We start from the raw sequence: 23,793 nt of genomic DNA, 5'->3' as shown, positions 1-23,793 counted from the left end.
ACCACATTTAATGCCACATTAAATACCACAGATTTCTACCCATGACATCATCGTTCGACGACGCTCATGTATCGTCGAAAATATTCGGTTAAAATCTAATTACAATCTTTAATAATGCTTCGTGTTCACGGAAAATTCATTCGCTTGTTTTGGTAATATTTTCAAATCAATATCAAAACGATAAGGGAACGCAACGCAATGCGACAATGAAATTTCGATCGACGAAAGAAAAAGTTTACAGAATCTGTGGTCGCGAGTACAGACTCTTCGTCGACTTTTAATTATCGAGTATACACCTTAATCGTGATAATAAAATACTACCAAAACAAGGGGAAAGGAAATTTCAACGAGCGCAATTTATTCTATGATACCAAGTCGCTGGCACGTTAATAGCCGTGCCAACAGAAATGTTTCCAAGCCTATAAATAAGTAAAATCTATCGTAACTTTAATAGTATTTAAAGGGTAAAAAACAGTACAAAGGAAAACGCCACCTTCGATAATGCAATCCTAGTCGAATAGCGATACTTGGATCAACGGTAATCGACATTAAATGTATCAACCGAATTCGATGATTAACAAGATCGATTCTAGTAATTACGGAGTAAGAAATGTAATTAAAGCTCGATTTGGAAACGTGGCAATCGTTCTCGACAGACACCAGTTCGAATTATACAAATTTTCTTGATCAATTTTCTCCCGACACTGCACTATCCAGTCGCAACAGGTAATTTCTGATACTTTAGCCGCTTGAAGCGTTTGACACCGGAGTATTGCCGTAAAGCGTCCCACAGACTGCCGTTTAATTAAATTTCGCGAACGACTTCACTTTCAGTTTCGAAAGATTCCCGGTTACCGCGGCTGCATTCGCCACGGGCGAACTTCCGATATGTTTGATCGTGGATCTTAAGTAACAGTCGCGAGACACCTGGATGTAGGAATTATCTTTATCGGACACTGGAATCCTTGGATGGCATTCTCCGTTGCGCGCCTTCTTTTCGAAAATGATTTCTACCACGTCGGAATCGTCTACGTCTACGTTGAAGTCTTTTGGCATTTCGTGACCAGTCGAGGAAAGGGATGCTTGTACTTTGCGGGCGCGTTCCATAAACACCCGTTCTTCGGCGAAAGTCGAGTCGCAATGGGTGAACTTAAAATGTAATTTGAATCTATTCGACGCCGTGAATGTTAAACTACATATAGGACAGGTATAAAGATTCTTTGAGTCGGTCGCGTCCCTTCGAGAGATACATTCTTCATCGGCAGCATTGACTACCGTCGAAGACGATACTTCCTGTTCGCCGTTCGATTCGTTCACGGGATTCGCTGCAACCGGTTGTTCGACGGCTCCGTCGACAACTTCCAGCGGGGCATTTTCGGAACAGCGGTCGTCTTCGAAATCGTCGAGTAGGTCATGGTCGAGGTCGTTCATTATAGCGTTCAAGTCCAGGTTGGTATCAGCGAACGGTAGATCCTTTTTGTTCTTACCGTTCAACTTATCCCCGTGTAGATGCACGATATGCGAATACTGGGACGCCAGATGTCGAAACTTTTCGTCGCAGTAGAGGCATTCGTGCTTCAAGTAGCGGGCTTGATCCTCGACGTTGGCGCTGTGTTTATTTACATGCGCTCTGAGCAGCTTCAGCCTAGGAAATTTACGACCGCAATACTCGCATATGTAGTTGCCGGTATCGAGGAACTGCAACCTATGTTTCCGTAAATTAATTTCAGTGTCGAACGTTATATAGCACTCCGGACATCTCAAGAGACGTTGCTGCGGTTGATCGGTAGAAGAGGAAATAGAACCGTTTAACGAACTGGCAGATCCAGTTTCGACGTTTACAACCGCGTTCGTCGTCGTATCGCTGTTCGTTCGAGTGCCGATCGGTCGTTCGGTAGGCACGCCTGAAAACGTTTCGTACCCGTGCAAGTGTAATATGTGCATCCGAACATTCGCAGCGCTAGTAAATTCCTCGTGGCATATAGGACAGTGATGCTCGGACAACACAGCGTTCATTCTCGCGTGTTTCGTTCGGTGCTTCTCCAAACGATGCGAGTCCCCGAACTTTCTACGACAAACGTCGCACGAATACCCACCGATGTCGGAGTATTCCAACAAGTGATCCTTTAGCTCGGTCTCTTCGTCGAACCTCGTGCCGCAAGTCACGCACGTGAAGCGATCCCTCGCGTCGTGAGAATCGTCGCGAACCTTGCCGACGGACCGCTGGCTCCCGTTCTTCGAAGAGGAACTCCGCGAAGCGCAGCCGGTCGCGTGAAAGTGTCTCTCGTGGCACACGATCGATTTGCTCGTCGTCAACACCTCCCCGCAGAACCGGCACCTGTAACACTTGCTCGCCTCGCAATCGCTGTGGTTCAAACTTTGATGCTTGCTAAGAATGGCGTAGCTGCTGCACTTCCTCTCGCACTTGCTACACTGGAAGTCACCGTCGAGAGAGTATTCCATCTCGTGCGTCCGTAGATCGGTCTCGTTGGTGAAGCTCAAGGTGCACACGTCGCAAGTGTACGGCATCAGCGGTATCTTCATCTGCTTGTCGTGGTTGTTCAATTTCAGCGCGTAATTGTGGTCCTGTATCGTTAGTTGGTCGCCGGTGTCAGCGGGCGCATCCCTCAAATGCACGTGGAACTTGTGCGCGTGGAAATGCGATTCTTGGGAGAATCCCTCGTTGCATACGTCGCACATGTAAGCGTACGAGGTACGTGTCGCCTCCGTGTAATGTATCAACTTGCTGTGATGGTGAAGCATGAACAGCCCGTCGAACGTCTGACTGCAAAACATACACGTGAAAACTTGCCCCTTGTAATAGTACATGTTGTGCTCGACGAAACGCTCGTAAGACTCGAACACCAAGTTACAGACGGAGCACACCGTGTTCACGCTCAGGGTACTTTCGTTGCTCTGACACGGTCTCGACGTCGTGACGGCTTGCTCGCTGCTGTGAAAGTGACGCTCGTGAACGTGGAGGTTCGGTTTTTTAATGAAACCCTGGTTGCAATACTTGCAAAAATACTTGTAGGTTTGCGATGACGTGGCCGCGTGAGTGTCGATCACGTGACGTTGCAAGAGTCTCTTTGTAGTGAACGCGGTACCGCAGACCGTGCAAGGACTGTCGGCGGGCTTGCAGTATGTACGCTCGTGTAAACACAAGTTCTGGAACGTTTGAAATTGTCGATTGCAAATGACGCAGGGAAATTTCGTTTTGTCCAATCCGCTCACGTCGATTTGGTAACCTTTCACGCATACGATGCTATTGATCAGCCTTTTGCGATTTACTGTCGGCGATTGCGACTGCGACCGATCCGGATGGGGTAACGCGGACACAAAACGAGTACCAGAAGAAGTATTAAACGACGCGTTACCCGAATATTCCGTCAAAGAATTATTCGCCCCGCTGTCGCTGGTAATCGCGACAGCCGTCGTTTCCTCGTTTCCCAAACGAGTATTAATACCGTTCCCGCAAGAGGCTTCCTCTTTCTTCCTCGTATTTTTATTCGCGTTCATCCGGGAGCACACCCTGCGATGCTGATCCAAACACGACTTCCACCAATATCGTTTACCGCAACCTCTGCACTGATACAATTTCCTAACCGCGTTGCACCTCGCCTCGCGATTTATCGGCAGACGGTCGTGTCTCGATCGTATACTTTTTATGCAGTGCAAGACCATGTGTCGTTCCAGCGTCGCGCGTGTCTTCAGCTTCTCGTGACAAACGTGACATTTCTTACTCGCGAAATTCGTGTGCCGAATTAAATAGTGATGCCACAACTTGAATTTGGACGTGTAACGGGCGTTACATATACTCGAAATGTAAATCGTGTGCTGTAGTTTCACGTGGTCGCCCATGTTCTTCTTGGAAGAAAATGACATTTTACAAATTCTACACCGATTTGCTACGTTATTAACTTTAACGTTACCCGTCGTTACGCGTTTACGTCTCCTCTTTCTCCTTCGCTCTTTGTCTTCGTTCGTTTTGACGTTGACAACCTTACTCACTCTCACCAGCGGGACATCCAACGCTTTCAACGTCGGATAATTTCTACTCGTTAACCGATCTTCGTTCGAGTTCTCTTTCGTTTTTATCGAGGCGATTCTTTCCAGCATACTACGTTCCGATTCGTTGAATAAATGTTCGCCTTTCAGAATCCAGTCGCACCTCTCCAACGGAATCACGCACTCTTTACATTTATATTCCGCTTTCAGCTTTCGTTCCCACAATATCTGCGCACTTTCCCGTTTTTTTCTCCGTGTGACAATAATCGAGCCCCTTTCACCGACTGGTTCAAGAGGCATTTCATTGTACAATTTAACCGACGACTGGATACCATCGCCGCTTACCATTTGTTTAAGCCTGCGCGACGCGTTCTGCGAAGGGGTAGAAACGTAGGGATCTTCCGGCTCAATTTTTATTTTATCGAATGGTATTATATCGATAAAGGAATCGGTTTCTATACGAGCAAGGCAGCCTGAGTTTTCGTTTCCCATCGGTGTGTCTATTACCCCTTTTCGAGATAACAGATTTATACCTTCTGTCACATTTTCTGTAGGAATAACAACGGTCTTCTCCGCGGAACCAACTTTTTCTGGGGTAACGCATTCTTTCTTAGTTAAGAATGGAAGAAATTCCGTGAGAGTCGTCTGCCTCAATTTTTTTCTCGGTGAGCCATTCGAACTGTTCAACGTGTCTCTCGTGGGACTGTTCGCTACGTGATCCTCGACGTTTTCTTTCGATACGTCTTCGTCAACTCGATCGGCGTCACCGTTAGTTACACGATGGCCGGCATCTTCTATTGTTCCATTGTCGACGTTTTCAACGACCTCGTCCACCGAAGGGAGAATGTGGTTTCCGTGTATGTGAAACAAATGCGACTGCAAAGGTTTCCTATACGAGAATCTTCGGTCGCAGAAGTTACAAATAAAATATTTTCTACCGCGAACTTGTGGACGTTGCGTTGGTAAACACTTGTGCCGCAATAACGATGATTCCAACGAGAATACCGCGTTGCATTTATCACAGACACACCTATAACCTGTTCCGTTCACTAGCTTATGAGTCTTCAGCTCAGTCTCATTGGTAAATAGTACCAAGCACACGTCGCATTCCGCTGAGTACTTTGGTTTCCTCTTGCGTGCACGATACTGATCCCCGCGTCCGCGTCCCCGCGAATACTTTCGACGTTTATTTGCAGTTCGAAGCCCTTGCTCTCCTAAATTCTCCGACGCCAGACAACATTTACGTTTTCTTTCGTTAACGTTCGATACTTTGTTTTTCGAGTCCCCATATTTCTTATACGATACACGCTCGTTCTCCTTATTATTCGTCGAAAGTAAATATCGATCTTCTATTACTCTCGATTTACTTCGGGTCGCCGGGGACGATCTGTCGACTGCCAACGAAGCGTCGCAATCGTTGGTGTCCGGCTGATCCCGTATCTCATCTTTGATCTTTATTCCGTTTACATACTGCTGAAAAAATATACAAAATTAATTAAGGCTTGCACATATTTCACGAGAAATCGTTCGTTAGGTTAGAAATCGAGGTTCAATAGGTTAGAAATCATACTTCCCAGGAAGGATCACGTGACACTTCGTTACATGGATTGAACGAGTTAATTGTACCGAAGAAATATAGGGAATGTAAAGGATTCGGGATTAAACGTGACGCCGTCACGCCGTACAGACGCACACACATACAAACACAGACACAAACGTACACAGGTTCCCTTCTCCGTTTACACTCTCCAGCTCTGAGAACAAGGATGTAGATAACAGGATGCAGCGAACGTTCGTTGGAATTCGTACGTGTAACATTGTTCACAGGAAATGTCGTAAAATGTCGAAAAATCATACAAATAATTTTTTTTGCTTGTTACTCTTCTCGACTAATAACAAACATAAATTCGTACGAACAGAATTTGTAACATACAATATCTAACTCTATGTGAAACAATAAAAAATAAATATACCTTATAGTAACGTAAAGCTATTATAAAGTAATATTGATATTGTTCTATGTGTAGTTTCAAATGTAATTGCATTTTAGAATTAAAAAATTAAAGTATGCTCAAACTGAGTTCTATTCTTATCTATCAATCCAGAGGTATTCGACACCAGTGGGATCTATATGTTGCAGTGAATATTTCTGGATGCCTTTGGCCAAATTTACGTATGTGAACAAAAATGGACATCCTCCACGATGGAGCAAATTATCCTTCTCTACCTGGCTATTGTATTCGTATTCTCTAAAGGAGAAACGAATAGTTGGCTCCAAGGAGTTAAAAGGACTAAATAGAAAAGCCATAGATGTCTTATTATTTGGTTTCGATTGTGGTATCAGGATATGCTTTGGAACACTGGAGTAGATATGCATGGAAATATTACGTAACATATATGGAAACTAATATCATCGCTAAATGCAGCTGGATTCTTTTACTAAATCATGTTTTAAATGGTACTTACATTTAGTTTATCGTAGAATGTAACATCTGCCAGAACAGCGTTGACAGCACGTTCATATATGCAGACTCGAGCCATATTCGCTTTGAGAAATTACATTCCCCTGTAGATGAACCATGTGTGTACGGATCGGTGCAGATGAGAGAGTGCATACGTGTACTTGTCCGAGCAATACAAACTTAGAATAAAATAACGTTAACTTTTAATCATCTTTCTTTTGAACTACTTATTTTTCACTCAATTGTATTCATTGCATTGCTGAGCAAACCGAAACAAACATTTATTTGTTACTTTCGATTAAGAAACAAAAGAGAAGAGAAGTACCGTTCTTAATGTTACTCCGTGTACTGCAAAATGCTCGCGATTGTTTAGAGTCTAAGCTTCAGACGTTCAAAATGATTCGATACACAAAAGGAGTAGAGGAGAAACAAAATACGTTAGGTTGGCGGACAATATGTAACGTTACAAATTCACTGTTCATTTATAAAAAGATAAAAAGGTACATTCCCGTTAAATACGCCTGCCAAATATGTACTATGTGTAATGTAATGAATGCAATATCATTATATCACTCAACTTCACAACTCACTTCTATAGGACTGATGAAAACAAAATGGCGACCACTCGTACGAGAAAGAGCTTTGACCAGCTTCCACCAGCTTCGACTTTCAATTCGGTTCACACAATGGCTCGTAGTTCGTGACTCATGTTGCCGTATAACCTTACAAGCCAATTCTACAGACGGGAAGTTCAAAAGTTACATCTTATCGTGTTTGGACTCGATGCGGATTACATTTATTCAAAAATGTATATTATAAATTGTTATAAACTGTACACTGGTCGGAACAAATAGAGAATTGGCGGGACCTCTGGCGGCGGCCATATCGTAACTGTTGGAACGATCCACTCAATGGATAACGTGATATGGAAAATATAAAATGAAGCAAAAGGTAGGTAAATGATGGAATAACTAACTTTAAAGAAATTTTGTTTTTATATACAAACGAACATGAACATTCAAAAACAGTATACAAAGCTCTTATGGTTATACACACATGTCACGTAACGATATCTTGTAAAATCGAAACGTAATTGTACTATTATTTAATGTACGGATACCAATGATTAAATTTTACGCAATCTAAAAATCGTCTTACGAAACGTTTTTTCACATTAATTTCGCATTAATTTGAAAACAATTTAAAAATAATCTTCCTGTCGCAATTCTTACATATTGTAAATTTTTATTTACAAATTAAGTATATCTCTGGTATAAAATTGTTTTGCATGCGATCGCTAAACACGTTTTTATTTATACTATTTTTGAGCAAATACTTCCACTAAAACTTACACCGATTTCATATAAAAATCAAGTACTTGCAAGGCAATCTATGCAAAGTATATCAAAGTAGGTCTTACATTACTGCACCCAAATTTAAATAAAACATTACAGTCGAGATATAACTAGACGTTCTTAATTTATCATTATTAATTTGATATTTCATTCCAATAGTAATTTAGTATATGGAAATGCATATTTGCATTTTGCAACACATTTATTTTCTCTTTTTACATTCAATGCTTAAATAGTTTTACTTTCTGGAACGTTTCATCGTGTAGACATATAAGTTTTAATGCATAAATAAATTACAGACTTTTGATATGCCGTTTACTTCTCAACACATCTGTCTTTTTAAATAAAATTTTTAAATCTTTTGCCACAGACTTTCTGAGTCCTAATTATTTAGGATAATTATATACAGGTGTTATCTTTGCAAAGAGGTCCAAGGAGCAATGCAAATATGATTTAGACTCTATATGATACCATATTGATAAAATATAGATATAGTTGTTCGCTAATACTCTTCCAATACTGATAGAATACTTACTAAGATGTCCTCGGACCTCTGACAAGGTACATCTACAATGCTAGGAAAATGTTGAAATGGTTTTCTAAAATGACAAGCTAACAATAAGAATCTATACAGATTGGTCTACTACCTGTACAGATTGAATTAGTCACATTATAATAGAATAAGTCTTATGTTTGCAATGATATACATACACTTCTTACCTGTAGTTTTACTCAATTAGACACCTATCTAACATTCTATTGCATAATTAATCCACAGTTAATCAATGTATTTGTGAAAACGTATAATGTAATGCACAGCCAAAGACGATTCATTCTAACAACATCTGCATTTTAATTTATGGCACTATGCGTTCGAATTTGATACGAAGGTAATATGTAACATTAAAATGTGAACGATAGTCAGATGCAAGCTAGGGCAGAATTTGGGTTGAAAAGTCCATAGTTAGCACGGTTACGGTGAAGAAAATGTTCAATGTCTAACGAGGAATTATCGTAAACGTAAACGTAAAGTCTGGCGACGGAATCGGTTAATACTGTTTGTAGCAGTTCCAAGTAGCAATTAGCAACGTCGACGCCAAAGAACGCGTAACCGTCGACGTAATACATAATGTATACGTATGTATATCTCTAGTCTCTACTATACACGTTTCCATTGCTTTCGTTTTTTCTTATAGAACTTGGTCTTAGATATTATCACAGTTGCAAGGTCTTCGATAAATTTTCGACCTACTACAATTTTAATTTCGTTCAAACAACTAATTTGGCCTCAGTCTGCAAACTTGGTGCAAAAGTACTAAATATTCAAAACGGAATAAATAATCGACAACATTGATAAAATACTAATCATCGCGTGATGAATTAACAATGCTTACAATGAAAAAATAATATCATTATGTATAATTATACGCATAATTCCCTACGATATGTTTTATAAATTTTCATCACTTTCCTAAAGATCTAAACATCTTCGTACGTATTTCGGCCGAACCAATATTTTCCTTTTGTTAAAACCTATCGACTAGCTTAGCGAAGATTTAACTAATATTGTCCCGAAGAATAAGTCATCGTTTCCCGAATTGGTCACGTAACCAAAAAATAGTTCACTCTCCCCGTAGTCTTCCGTCTAGTCTAGTCGTAGACTCAAAGTTATCTTACGGTAACTTTCATTTCCAATTATTTAAAATACCGTCCCGCAATTATTAAAAACGATCGGACAATGTCTCCGCGCGATGACGGCGTAAGGAACGTCGCTGTTCACCCGGACTTCTTCGGATTTACTAAGCTTGTTCCAAACGTGAATGGCCATGGCTCTTTCCAACATCTTCATTGTCGCATTCTTATCCTTCGTCTCGAAGTACATTTTCCAGTTTTTGTAGTGAATCGGATAAAACGCCGTCGGAGGGAATACTTTAAAGCCGTGGCAGCGAGCGGTGGTCATATCTCGAGCCTGGTAAAAGCAAGGAAGGACATGTGTGTTCGGACAATACTTTGACGCTTTCCGTTTTCGTTGTTTGCACATAGTTTCGCTTGTACCAGAATAGACAAGGATAAGGGATTTATCGGTGAGAGTAATATCGTATACGATTTCGTTGTGTGATTCTTAAATACTTGGCGTCAACTATATCGAATATTACACGGTTTGGCTAAAAAGAAACAGAACTTTTGCTACCGAAAGAAAAAAGTACAAGTAAAGTTTTTACACACGCGTTTAATTTACTCAAAATAATCTCCGTCTGCGTCAATACAGCGTGTAGACCGCGTAATTAACATTTCGAAGGACCTTTGCAGCTCCTGTTTTGGTAACGTGTCCCTTTCGTTGGAATTTTCAATTTTGTGAAAAGAAAATAATCGCAGGGAGACAGATCAGGCGAGTAGGGTGAATGATCCAAGGTAACAATGCCAATTCCAACGAAAGAGACACATTATAGCAACATTTCGGAGATTCAGGCCGCTGTAACCGCCGTACAGGTAACTCGAATTACTGCAGTTTTCAAAAATAGGTATAACGATATAAAAGTACAATAAGTCCGCCACCGACGAGAATCTGTTTTACCGACAGGTTATGGCTACCAAAACAGGAGCTGCAAAGGTCCTTCGAAATGTTAATTACGCGGTATACACCTATTTTGAGTAAATAAACGTGTGTGTAAAAACTTTACTTGTACCTTTTTCTTTCGATAGCAAAAGTTCGGTTTCTTTTTAGACAGACCGCGTATACCGTAAATGGGGTTGCCGTTGCCGACAGATACTTACGTATTTCGTAGAACAAATATTTTGCAGAGTCCTTGTGATCACGCCAGGTCCATTGTTTCCCCAATCGTAACCGCGGAAGTTCGTCTTAAAATCACGAATACAGGCGTCGGCCATGCGACGACCCAGCGACGACATATCGAATCCCATCACGCCAGCGGCAACGTCGTCCCAGTCTTCAGCTCCGGCGAAGTTCGTTAAACGCTCCAGCGATCTGTCGAACATGCGTTTCCTCCCTCGTAAAGATTCTCGTAATGTTGCATCGCTAATAAGCTATCGACGATTTCGTTATAAATCGAGAATCGTTTGGTTAAACTTTGGCGGACCTTTCACTTTAACTTGATAAAAGAGTTGTTTAAAATTCTTTTTTGTATGAATTTTCTTAGCTCGCATCGAAGAAAAATGTACGAAAATGAAAATTTCTTTCGACTTTTTTTGCGTCAAACCAAAATTACGACCTGCATCTTTTCCGTCGATAGGAGGTTTTAATTGCGAGGTGCTCTACAAATGTGAATTTGAATATTTCTTGTTGAACAAATTTCTACAGACTACTCAAATATCTATGAAAATAGGATAAAAAATTCGATAGGATTAATTATATTTTTCCATCCCAAAAAAAATTCACGAAAAACCGCTTTTTTTAGACCTCCTAATTCTGGATACCCCCTTAAACTTGATTTCGTGGTACTAAAAATTATTCCCTTCTTTTTTATCATTTAGTAATTTTTTATGCCTAGAATTTATAAAACTAAGTTTCAACGTCAGGAATCCAACGGTTTAAAAGTTATTGGTATGTAAAGTTTAACGCTTTTACCGTATTTGTCAGGCAATTAATATCCTCCGTGTATAACCCGAACCAACGCCGTTAACTCGAATTACTGCAGTTTTCAAAAATAGGTATAACGATATAAAAGTACAATAAGTCCGCCACCGACGAGAATCTGTTTTACCGACAGGTGATGGCTACAAGGCATCATGGCGTGGAAAAGTCACTTTCGGATTTCTCTCGACGAAATCTACAGGATTACGTAAACAGAAACACTTGAGAACTTTAAAAGTCCGCCAAGCCCGTGAAAATAAAGTGCAGCGTAAAAATGTTAGGTTCCGCCAAAGTAAAGTTTAACCAAACTCGGAGATGGAGGTTACTGTAATCCACTCACGTTGTAACGATGACATCGAGATCGAGATATATCCCTCCGTATTTCCAAAGGGTGAGATATCTGAGCATGTCCGACATGTGACTCCTTGGCCATTGACTCGTTCGCAGCATGCCGCTCTTGTACCACAATTCCAATGGTGTATCTTTTACGTACTCCTCGGGGTAAATATGCTTGATCTTAATGTTCGGATAAGTCTGTAAAAGATCGAAGATATCTCTCGACTGATTGGAGGTTCTCGCGGCGGATAGAAAGAATAGATACACTTTCATGTTCGGATTCATCTTGGCTGCGGATTCAACGGCGCACGCCTGGCGTGCGTTCAGAATCAGGCTATCTTCGTTGAAGCAGGATGTCTCGTGGAAAAAAATATTTCTGTCGTTCCTCGGCTCTTCGGCGTCTGGAACAAAATAACAAACCACCTTTTGTAGAATATATATTTGCACGCGCTTAGAATATTTCTTTAGACTTTTTACATACATACATGCTTAACAAGTTAGGTATATTCGTTTAAAGTTTGGCATACTTGTTAAATTCTATTAAATAAAAACACGGTCACGCGGTGCCAAGGAAATCGTAATCTCCTTCGCGTACGTGTGTATAATGTATCCATATACATTCGTGTTTCGTATCTGTTAATTTTATCTTCTTTTCGCGCACAAGTATGACTAACCTAAAAGAACGACTCAGCCGAGGATAAGAATTATGAAAAGTAGTTTCTTTTAATCTTATTTAAACAAACTTATGTAAATTTTATCGGACAAATATTGCACAACTGATTCCATCGGATAATAAATTGCTTGTGTTCACGTGCAAGTGTATCGTAGTACGAATAAAGAAATTACAGCATTGTGTTAATAAATTTTTGTTTTCTTTTTTTTTTTTTATTATTATTATTTTGTTTAAAGTATAAAAAGGCGTGCGAATATGATCGTATTCGCGATAAAGAGGTCACTTGGACTCGATTAAAATCATTGAGCTCTATCCTAACTGGAGTGTGAACTCCTGTAGGAAGAAGTAGAGACGACGGAGGTCCGAGAGAAATGCAAAATGGGTGGTTCCCCGGTATTGTCCTGTAGCAAATTTATTTGTAGAGAGGGAACAAACGTACGCCGTAACATAACCTACCTGAGCATCGCTGAGCATTGTCGAGTGAGTTACTTTCAGATTCTTTTTCACATAAAATTGGATAAATATTAGATCGTCCTAAAAGTTCGTGCCATTTATACTTCTATTTCTCAAATTAATATGTGAAACATACTCTTAAGTGTCACAAGAAAAGATAATCTGTCTCATTTCACAATAGTTTCTCACCTCTCTCCTATAGTCATTATACCGTTGTTAGAAAATTTCTGTGGTTTTTTATTAAATTTCGACACAGTCTTCGGCACGAACTTATGGGACGACATAATACAATATAAACTGAATCGTGACAAATAATAAAATTTAGCTCTATACCAAATTGTATATATTTGTATGATCTAAATTACGGTATGTAAATTATGTATACTATTTCGTTATTATGTCATTATTATTAATGTTTCTATCGTTTTATATATAAATAAAAAGGAAATAAATTTCAAATCTGTACATAACTAATCTGTAAATAATTCCTAGAGTGCCGCGAAATTCAAACAAAGAGGAGTCGTGTTCTCCCTCCACACGTAAATTTGCTATAGGATAGTACCACCGGAACCACTCATCTTGCATCTCTCTATCGGACCGGCTTCTCTCTCGCAGTTCACACTCCAGTTAGGATAGAGGTCAATGGTTAAAATTGACCGCGAAACGTACCTGATCCCGAATAATAATTCGGAAGAAAGTTCGCTGCGTTATTTTCATAGTAACACGTGACATCGTTGGGATCGCCGAGGTCCACGAGAAGCGACACGCGTTGAATGAAATCGCCATTCGTCGAAATCACAATAACGACCAGTACGATAGCACAAACGACGCACAGAATCAGTCTTCTCTTCATTTTACGCGAACGGGTTTGAGGCATTCGAACGGAGGAAGCGATCGCTTCGCTGGCAGGACGTCTGGTACGATGTCTCCTACCGATCTTCTAACCGAGGACGTAACGCGCGCCTGATCGGTACACGTAGAAAAAGAAATACACGAAAATAAACAATCGAAGGCAACGCGTGCACGCGTGCAGGCACTACGCGACGAATGCCAGGTCTGTTTCCGAATGAAATCACGGATAGAGGCTATCGTACGAACTACCCTTTCCACTCATCGATCCGGGCGAAGCGATTATCAATGTAAACCAATAACGCATTTCGTCGCAAACTCTACATTTCCGACTGTTGCGTATTAGGTAACAGTGTTCCAACTTTTTTTAAAACTGTGATATTTATGGTGCACTAAATCGCCGTTCCATTATTGTAATTACTTCTTTGAATTCCACTAGCGCGGCGCGATGACGCGATACTCAGGCGCACGCATGCATGCATCCATGCATGCATAAATTATGCCGCGTGTTATACATAATAATGAAATTACGAAACGCGTAAACAAAGCTAGACTCGTAAGGATGCGCGTTGATTCGTACAAAGGACAGGCTGCACCGTGTCCGTCGGTCGCATAGCGTCGTCAAACCGAAAGGGTTGATTATTTATTAGCTTCAACGGAGCCACGCCACCCTACGCGCAACTACAGAGCGTCGAAAACACGCGAATGCAATTGTTTCCTTTTTCCGCGAGTACTACCTAAGCGAGTTCGATAAGGTCGTCGCGATGCGTTCGTCGTCGACATGCGACATCGTCCAACGGTCGTAGCGACGATGTTTCGTTAGCAGGTGCATTCTTGTTCGACGTTTATATGGGAAAAGATTAGCTATCTCGTAAACACCGTTCTATTGTACTATAACAACAGTCGAGAACCTTGAGCCGCGCGATTTAATCGTTATCAATACGTTTTCAAGCGATTTTGCATAATTCACGATCTAATGCATGTTCCCGATGAAACGTTTCCCTTCGTTCGCACTCCGCAAATTCCACGGAAATGCAACGATCGATGTCTGTCTGCGCCCTGGACGTCGTCGCCGCCACGTACCGAAATATTCTCCGTGGAAATCCGACCAACGATCGTTCGCGATCGAATGTTTTATCGGAACAATGTCGACCGACACTTTTCGCTTTGTCATTCGAACAAACGCAACGGTACAAACGGTACCGCCCGGCGCTGCCAAACCAACAACTACGCGCTTCTTCTTCTGTTTCTGCTCGCGTTGCGGGTATGTCGTTGCTAATGGCCGGTGAACAGTCGACAGGCGCATGCGTTGGTAAATCTGTCCTATAAACATAAATATTTCGTTTCTTTCTTTTTTTTTCAATCATTTGTAGTGGGATCGAACCACTTGACGGCTTTCGTTGAATTTGTTGTTTACAACCAACCACTAAGCACGATATTTTCGAAGATCTCATATTTGAGGATCTCATACGCATGCACATGCATGCATACATATATGTATATATATATATGACAAAATAAATGCTTTCTCACGTAGTAAGAACGTTAAATCGATACAAATAAAATTCCTTTAATATTACACAATTGTTATTTACAGTAATAAATATTTTATAAATAGTTTTTACACATATTATATAGAAAAATGCTCTTAAACCACTAACATGGATGTTATCGATGTTCGTAAGTTCGAGAATTAGACAGTTTATCTAATACCGTCATAGAAAACTGGTATACGTTCGGTAGTGCAACGATTACGTGTTCGTGGATAATCGGACATAGTTCGGGGCAGAATACCTATATCCTTACCTTATGCAATTATTATGCATATACATGAAGATGACGATCTCACGCATGTAAGAGGAAATATTGTGCATTATATGAAATCATATCAAATCTACCTACATACCTATTAGGTTGTCCTAAAAGTTTCTTTCGTAATTTGTACTGAATTATTTTGTGTGACAGTATTTATATAGATAGACAATCTAATTTCTTATTGAATATTGTGTAATGTATCGTGTAAAAATATTGCGTGTGTATTATTTATTAATAAAACGAAAGAAACTTTTGGGACAACCTAATACATACCTACATACAATTTCTAACCCGCAACTTTTACGAGGATAATACAATATGTATCGAGTATGTAATTATAAAAGCTGATGCAATTATAAAACCTGAATTACAACCAATTCACCGTACCAATTAATGTAGGTATCAGAAGAAAAATCTACAATTTCTGATCGATTCATGATATTACGATACCTCAGTTGTACATGGACCGATTTGATTGATTTTGGTTTTATTCGAAAGCTTACGTACGATTTACATGAGAAAAATGCCTTTAAATTTAGACAATATTGCAGGTGTGATGAGATATTAATGAAAGAAGTTTCAGGTTAGGTTGGAATCGCAGTTTTACGAGTAAAAGATACGTGATAGCGTCAGCGCCAGTGCAGTGTACAGGGTGGCGGAAATTTGTACTTGGCGTCGAGACGCTACCGCGTCTCTAGATACAATTTACGAGTAGAATATGCGTTTCAAGAACGTCCTACCGTTCCATTAGCCGATATGGTAAATTTGTTGCAATTAAGATTTGTAAGAGCTTACTTTGGATACTTTTGCGTCATAGGGGGGCGGATGCACGCAACACACCCATAGGCATTGATCAGGGCCGGCGTGACCTTTCGCGGGGCCCGAATTCACATTCAAATCCTACGCTTAAATTTTACAACGAGGAATTATCTATTTACAAATGCTATATATTTTTTATAAGATGTCTTGCATCTCAGTAAAAATTGCATCCATTTGTTAATGGTATCATCAGTCTGTAAAAAGTTAATCAAAATCGGAAGATGTTACATTAGGTAGATGTTACAGATAGGTAGATGTTACAGATGTACATTACGTCATTTCTAATTGTATAGAAACAACATTTAAGCTGATAGAGGCATTCTCACGATTGTTAGTCTGGCAGTCAACGTATTAATTGAGTAATTTTCGTAGATCGTGGGGCCTTTTAAGGGTGCGCAGGAGCCAGAGCCAAACTTCGCGTTGACTTCAGCGACAGTTGCGGAAAAAGTAGGAAATGAGATAGCAATGAAATGAAGATAGCAAACGTACTTTTATTGTTTATAAAGTTTTAAGGCCGAAATTGCAAAATCAGGCCTTGGAGTCGCATCCGTCAAAGTGTAACGAATATATTAAAACCAGAATTATTAGAAAATATCGCTTCTTTGCTTCAATATCCTAGAAAAAAAAATCATGCTAGCCTAATCGCCCCGTCCTCGTCTCTCCTGCAATTGCTGTATCGGCCTCTCTGTCCTTGTCCCGGAGTTTCCTACTTTTTCCGCAACTGTCGCTGAAGTCAACTCGAAGTTTGACTCTGGCTTCGGCGCACCCCTGAACCTGCCTTGCGCCGGCCCTGGAATAGATGTACGCGCTGCGGTGACCGCGTACGTAGTCGTATCGACCGTTTCTGTTTGGCACGTTCGTGCGTCGATAAAACAGAATCGGAATGGTGCGTTGGACGCAGACATCGTTGGTTCAGGATTCGTCTACGAGAGCGGAGGGCGCTCGCTTCGCGAAACGTCGAGAGTTGGTCAGTTGATCGGTACGGTGTATGGTGTATTATACTATACGGTGTACGGTACACAGTGAAAATGGCGCCGCTCGAGTGAAGGTGGGTGATCCTGTGCGTGCGTGCGTGGGCTCGGAAAGTGCGAGTTTTCGGAAATGTGGCAAGATCTGGACGGTTTGGGAGGCGCGGGAGTAAATTCTGGTGGCCACCAGATCGACCAGTTCGGCGCAACGGGTAAGAAAATTCACGAGACTCCCGATATGTTTGGTGCAGCGTACGACAACCTGGAAAAAGTTTGGGTTTTCCCTGTCAGAGCGCACGCGTTCTTTCTCTTCTTCTATTCTACACGATACACACCGTAAACAAAACGAGATCACCTCTCTCGCGACGGAAACCGACGATCTCTTCGACATCGCTCGTTCTTAGTTTCTCCATCCCATTGCGTATAGAACGTTTTCGGCCCGACGCTTGGAATAATCTCCCGAACGTTCATCCCCATCTGTCAACAAGAAACGCAGCTTCCCGCAGCGTCGAAAACAAATCGAACGAGATTTAGGGACGGTCCGATGTTTTCTTCGTGATTGAACGGTTCTAGATTACCTAGAATCGATATCGCAATATATACGATATAGATATAGAAAAATAATTCTCTCAACGCAGCTCGATGCGCCGGATTATCTCGACTGTTTACAATCTGTACGTCGTAAGAAAAAAATATTTCACTATCGTCCCGTCACGCGAAACGTTGCGTTTCTCGATGTACTCGGTTAACTTCCGTTCGAAACGCGTCAGTACTGTTATTTTCATCTGGAATTATTCGTAACGATAACTAACAGCGTTACCAGTTTCGATTTAAACCCAACGAGCACTGGAACGTAACGATCGGCGGAGCATGGCTGTCGACCCCGTTACAATTCTCGCGCGCAACAGTTTCTAATTGTTCCTCTTGTGCGCGTAACCTAACCTAATCCGAGGAGCTGACTTTCCGCTGGTCGCGCGAAAGGAAGAGGTTACCGTACCCGTTCGAATTACATAACCTCGCGTAGAGGTCGAGCCTGGCCGAGCCCGGGGATGATCATACGGTACTACCGTCATGACGCGACGTACCGCAGCGCAGCGCAGGTGGCAGAACGCGTTATGAATGGCGTATGAAACGCGGCGTACACACCGCACGCACACGATCGCTCTCGTTACGGGCGACTCGGACTATACGACACGGACCGTCACGTTCCGGCAACGACACGTACCGTAATAAATAAAGTATTACAAATTACACTAAAAAAACGTATTCTGTTATATTTATTCTTCTTATGTTTATATCTTTTTTATTTATTTGTTTTACTACTTGTCAATATTTTCAAAATGAATAAGGATCATTATTTAATAAAAGCTTTTTTTACATAAAAGTTTGTATATGAAACTATGTAATTGGATACTGTACCCGTATAATTCGATGTATGCGTACCTGGATATCCGTGTATTTTGATACCCGTTCAAAACTGTGATCTCTAGTTTTAATGTTTTGTCGTGTCGGTGCCGATACGTGTCGTATAGTCTGAATCGACCTTTACTCGACGATCTGCCTCCCCCCCCATTTTCGTGTTTACGCTCGGCACCGAGCAAATTAAAGGGATCTGTCCAAATGCACGTACGCATCTATCTACGTACCTACTTACAACGTTATTTTTTTTTTCAAGCATACGTTACAATGGCAAATCGTAATCTTTAGTTAATTAGAACTATACCGTATCCGTAATCAAACCTCTTATCGGTGGTAAACATGTAATCGCTGTTTATGTGAAACATTACGCTACGGATGCGTCGATATCCGTCCTGTAATCTGCTAATCGCTCCAAGCTTTTTATACAAAGATACGTAACAAAACTCGGCTGTTTTCCATTCGTTCCTCTACAAAGTTTAATCCCATTTGCGTTTATTCGATGGGTCTACGCGACCCCAGCCTTAATTCGAAACACTATTTTTAGATCTTTGGTTAAATTGTTCCTAATAAGCAAGCCCCCTTCCTCGATTCGACCGACGCCGACGCCGACGCAACGAGACGCGTTGCGATGATGCACCATTGTTACCAAACGGTCCGTCGGTTCGGGTCGATTCCAGCCAAAAAGTACATCGTTCGATGGAGTTCGCAATTAATAATCATTTATGGGCGAAAACGGGACAATAAAAATTGTATAATAATGTATAACGTAACAACGATACGTTTATGTTTATCGAGATTTTCTTTCCAAAGATTAAAGATTGGAAATAAAATTAAAGAATAATTTCAGAATTAAAAATTAGAAAATTGACGGTCGGTTACCATCCGAGCAATTAATAATTAACTCAATTCACGGTGCTTCGAGTTGGAGGTCGTGCAATTATAGATCCGTGTAATTATTTGCTTACGCACAGAGAGAACCCATTTAAACGATTCCATGGAAAATTGTATATTTCCTTAACCGCTTCATTGTTAGCGTAAACGACTAATTTAACGTTAGTGTATATTTGCGTTATTTACGATAATCGTGCAAACGATACGGTTTGCGTCGATTAAACTTTTGTTTGTCCTCTTTGCAGAATTGACGCCCGAGCAGCAGAAGATTCTGATAGACATCAGACGAAAGAAGACGGAGCTGTTGCTCGAGATACAAGTGAGTCGATTGGCCTTAGTTTTTTGCCGGTTTTATTCGCGGCTCCGTTTATTCGTGAAATAACGAAACACACGAAGTCGTCACCGCGTGATAAACCTTTTCCACGGTTACGTCGAACGAAGACATTCCGTATGCATTTAGATCTTTGAAAATTTATAATCGACCGCGCAGAGATTTGTGTCCCGACTGCGTACAGTTCCATTGTTCGCTTCTTCATTTAAATCCACATAAAACCCGCTGTCGCGAGCGACATGTTCTCATTGTGATCTTTCCGGTCAAATAGGACTGTAGAAAGAATCGAAGTCGAGCAAAGACTGCTTTTGTTCTATCCCTCTCTGCCCAAATCGTTTATGGAAAGAGAATTCGGTCGTCGTCGAATTTCTCAACGATTCTTCGCAGTCGAAAGAAAGCTTGGAAATGTACCGATAGGAGTCTACTCTACCGATCGCGTCGAGTACGAAAAAGCTGCTCGCGAGGGCGCCGTATACAATTGTCCGGCGACTTCCTCGGCAAAATAATTCCAGCGCTACCGCTGTAATGCCATCGGAGACCTTGGAACGATTTAGAATCTTTTCTTATTTTCTCTTCGACGATGAATGTACATGTATTAGGTATGTAACAACTGTTCATGCTGCGTATCACCAGTTCTAAGCATGATTTGATTTTATCTTTGACGAGTCACGCGTCTGTATATCTGCCACGAAAATATGTCAGGATGTTGTTTTTTCGATAACGCGTTTCCGCTATAGCGAAAACTAAGATAGGATTCCGCTTATTCGTACATTTCAAGTCTCGTAATTTCTGGAAAACGGATCGTTTCAGAATTGAACGAAACTACTTCTTTTGTCTCGAATACAAACGACCGGCACCAAGAAAAATCTTTTCCATCGTACATTACTACTTACCGTAGCCCGTCAACGCCCTTAGCGATACTCGAGAGCTCCAGCAATTGATAAACAGTCGGCGAAATTTCAACGCTGCCCGTTCTCGGAAGCATTCCGTCTGCGAATCACGATCTTCGCAAGTACGCGCGCACCAAAGCGCCGCCATTTTTTTACCGACCTCGTATCAACTTTTACTTTTATTTATTCCTTTACTTATTTGTCGTACGAATATATAACCTTGTTATCCGATTATAAGCGTCATCTGTGCGTATGCGTGTTCACGCAACTGCCTATTTACGGGTACGTCGCTTAGAACAATCTCTCTAATGAATTTCCAAGTTGAGCCCGTAAAATGCGGAACGAAAAATGCGGAAAACGAGCGAGCGAAAACGGTCTTTGTGGAGTTGTTTTCAGAAGAGCGATATAGGAGTAGAGGCATAGGCTGTCCCAGTTGCGAGAGCCGATCTGTATTCGTAGTAGTATTCGTATTCGTATTCGTACGCGTAGCCGAGTTCACGACACGTCCACCGCGAGGCGCCAGCGCATTCTGAACGCACGACCGTTTTCCTTGGCTCGGGAGTCGTATGTCGGCCGTTGCACGGAGCGGATATAAACGTTCGTTATTCGTCGTCGCAACGGTCGTTCCGACTAAGCGACGCAGTCTATAATCGTTACACCTCGTACTATCGCGTTACCATAAACACAACAGATTTAGAAGTACGAATACAATTTCAGACCCGACGATAATAGTTTCTCGCGAGATCGCGATTATCATTACTACGATAACGAAAGGGTTATCAGCGTCGGCGAGAACGCACGCTTCTCTTTGAATTTAAGATTGTTGTTCGCGCAAGTATAGAAAGGAGGGAGTATCGTCTGTTCCCCCAATCGTTATTACGGGTATACGCAGTCGTTCGCTGTTCTCCGCGTGGTGCGTAATATCGATCACGGATCGATCGAAAAAAATCGCGTTTGCGATTCGAGGTCGTTGAACCGAGTGGAATCTTTGGCTTCGAGTGTTTCCTTCGACGCAGCCAGTTGCGGTTAGCGCGTAATTCCTCCGACGGGAGCGATCGAGTCGGGGCTTTCGAACGAAACGTCAGTGTCATCCTCGAGAGTTCGATGTCGTGTGCAGCGTGCGGGGTGTGCGGTGTGCGGTGTCGAAAAGTGCGGCCACATCGTTCCTGAAACTAACCGGCCAGACGAAGGGCGAGGAAAGCCGAATGCGATAAATTCCGCCGATTCCTCCGGACAAGTTTACCGACGGAGAGGAGAAAAAAATGATTTTCACCGGCAGATCGGTGGACGCTCTCGACGAAGTCCGCGGTGGCAACGTTCGGACGGACAACCGCCGAGACGTTAGCGCCGTCGCGATAGCCGCAGGATGGTTCTCCAGTCTGCGCAGACCCGGTAAAAGGAACAAAAAGGGATACCAAAAACAGGCCAAGAGCGCTTGGGACCTCAGTACGTGCTCTACGGTTAGTCGCTCGAGTGCTCTGTCAAACCTCCCATGCTTTCCTTTCAATTATTCTACTCCTCTTCGCAATTCAATCGTTTCGTTTATCCCGAATATCGACATTTCTCTTCTTCGCCTCGTTTCCTATTCAAATTCAAGTTACGCGTCATCGGAAAATCGCGCAATTTCCGTTCATGATACAGTTAATAGCGAGGACCTTGTTTCGCCTGTCTTTAAAATGTAGATAAATACTAGAGATGACGGTTTTGGACGGGTATTAAGATACACGGGTACAGGGAACACGGAAAAACGTCGGTACCCGAATATCTAAATACAAGTGTACCCGGATATTGAAATACACGAATATCTAGGTACGTACATGTGCATCGAAATACACGAGTACGCATACGTCGAATTATCTATTGTCACCCGTGACTTGAATATTTATTTTAACTACAATAGTAAATAAAGTTTTATAAATTACGCTAAAAAATTTATTCCGTTATATTTATTCTTCTTATGTTTATATTTTTATTTATTTGTTTATTTATTTTACTGCATATCAATTTTTTCAAAATCAATAAGGATCATTATTTTAGAATAACAGCTTTGTTACGTAAAAGTTTATATATAAAAATAATTGGATATTGTACCCGTATAATTCGATGCACGTATACGTATCTGGATATCCGTGTATTTCGATACCCGGGTACCCGTGTATTTGGATACACGTGACGTAGGGATCCCTAATAAATACTCGTCCACGTGCAACGTATACCACAACTCGATATCGCAAAAATAGGATATCAAGCAAGTTGGACTCCGATCGCTCACAAAGGAAAGCTTTTTACAAAATACACAAGAAAAAAATTGTGCCATTGAATGTATTCTCTCTTTTTTTTTTTCAACCGATATATCCGACAGAATCGAGAATTCCGTCGCTTGGCAACGCATCGATGCTTACCGAACCCGGTCGAAGCGACTCGAATAACCATCGACGACCCCGTATTTGACACAATGGAAATCGCGGTTCGATTGCGAGCTTATTAAATCGCCGCGATGCGGCACGCCGAGCCGCGCTCATATCTTTGAAATCTCTACGGAGAACTGCTATCGGTCGAACCCGATCCCGACGTCCGGTAATTGAAAAGGAGCCAACGGGTGCCTCGTAAATAAATCGACGATCGTATTAAGAGCAAGAAAACGATCTACAGGCTGTCCCGAAAATGTTGTAACACCTTGAAAGGGGTGGTTCGGGAGGTGATTTGAAACAACTTTTTCCTTAGCGAAAATGTTGTCCGAGGCTTCGTTGAGGAGATATTAACGGAAAACACTGACCAATCAGAGCGCGCGTATACCGTTGGAGCGACTAGGCGTCCGCGCTCATTCGCTACCGCGGCCGCTCCAACTGTATACGCGCGCTCTGATTGGTCAGTGTTTTCCGTTGATATCTCCTCAACGAAGCCTCGGACAACATTTTCGCTAAGGAAAAAG

At 41.6% G+C, this 23,793-nt stretch overlaps 3 protein-coding genes across 11 annotated transcripts in view; 1 reads left to right on the top strand and 2 right to left on the bottom strand.

Annotated features, from left to right (window-relative positions):
* Window positions 1-714: 714 nt before the first annotated feature.
* LOC128872341 (zinc finger protein Xfin-like) lies at window positions 715-7,405 on the bottom strand. 5 transcript variants are annotated; one of them, XM_054114936.1, is made up of 3 exons: window positions 6,796-7,405; window positions 6,475-6,649; window positions 715-5,481 (listed from the first exon to the last, which is right to left on the bottom strand). In XM_054114936.1, exons 2-3 carry the CDS (start codon window positions 6,547-6,549, stop codon window positions 802-804), a joined length of 4,755 nt encoding a protein of 1,584 aa, XP_053970911.1. In that variant the 5' UTR covers window positions 6,550-6,649; window positions 6,796-7,405; the 3' UTR covers window positions 715-801. The 5 variants fall into 5 exon arrangements, with proteins under 5 accessions (XP_053970911.1, XP_053970912.1, XP_053970910.1 ...); XM_054114937.1 differs by having other exon boundaries at window positions 6,475-6,574; XM_054114935.1 differs by having other exon boundaries at window positions 7,061-7,405.
* Window positions 7,406-7,446: 41 nt separating this feature from the next.
* LOC128872343 (lactosylceramide 4-alpha-galactosyltransferase-like) lies at window positions 7,447-15,216 on the bottom strand. Its single transcript, XM_054114947.1, has 5 exons — window positions 14,812-15,216; window positions 13,549-13,842; window positions 11,758-12,154; window positions 10,601-10,811; window positions 7,447-9,794 (listed from the first exon to the last, which is right to left on the bottom strand). The coding sequence occupies exons 2-5, from the start codon at window positions 13,754-13,756 to the stop codon at window positions 9,525-9,527; spliced, it is 1,086 nt and encodes a 361-aa protein (XP_053970922.1). The 5' UTR covers window positions 13,757-13,842; window positions 14,812-15,216; the 3' UTR covers window positions 7,447-9,524.
* Window positions 15,217-15,431: 215 nt separating this feature from the next.
* The window catches only part of LOC128872342 (cytohesin-1-like), a 26,337-nt gene continuing 17,975 nt past the window's right edge, over window positions 15,432-23,793 (top strand). For 2 of the 5 annotated variants that reach the window (XM_054114942.1, XM_054114943.1), the window contains exon 1: window positions 21,060-22,321. In XM_054114942.1, the coding sequence (XP_053970917.1) occupies window positions 22,124-22,321 (198 nt within the window). In that variant the 5' untranslated portion in view covers window positions 21,060-22,123. Of the gene's footprint in view, window positions 15,582-16,734; window positions 17,543-19,885; window positions 19,960-20,184; window positions 22,322-23,793 lie in introns of those variants that run through there. The other 3 variants (XM_054114945.1, XM_054114941.1, XM_054114944.1) reach the window with 3 other exon arrangements.

The sequence above is a fragment of the Hylaeus volcanicus genome, chromosome 2 (assembly GCF_026283585.1).
Source record: "Hylaeus volcanicus isolate JK05 chromosome 2, UHH_iyHylVolc1.0_haploid, whole genome shotgun sequence".
Taxonomy (NCBI): Eukaryota; Metazoa; Arthropoda; class Insecta; order Hymenoptera; family Colletidae; genus Hylaeus; species Hylaeus volcanicus.
The sequence above is the reverse complement of the archived record's forward strand: the minus strand, read 5'-3'. Positions and strand labels throughout refer to the sequence as shown.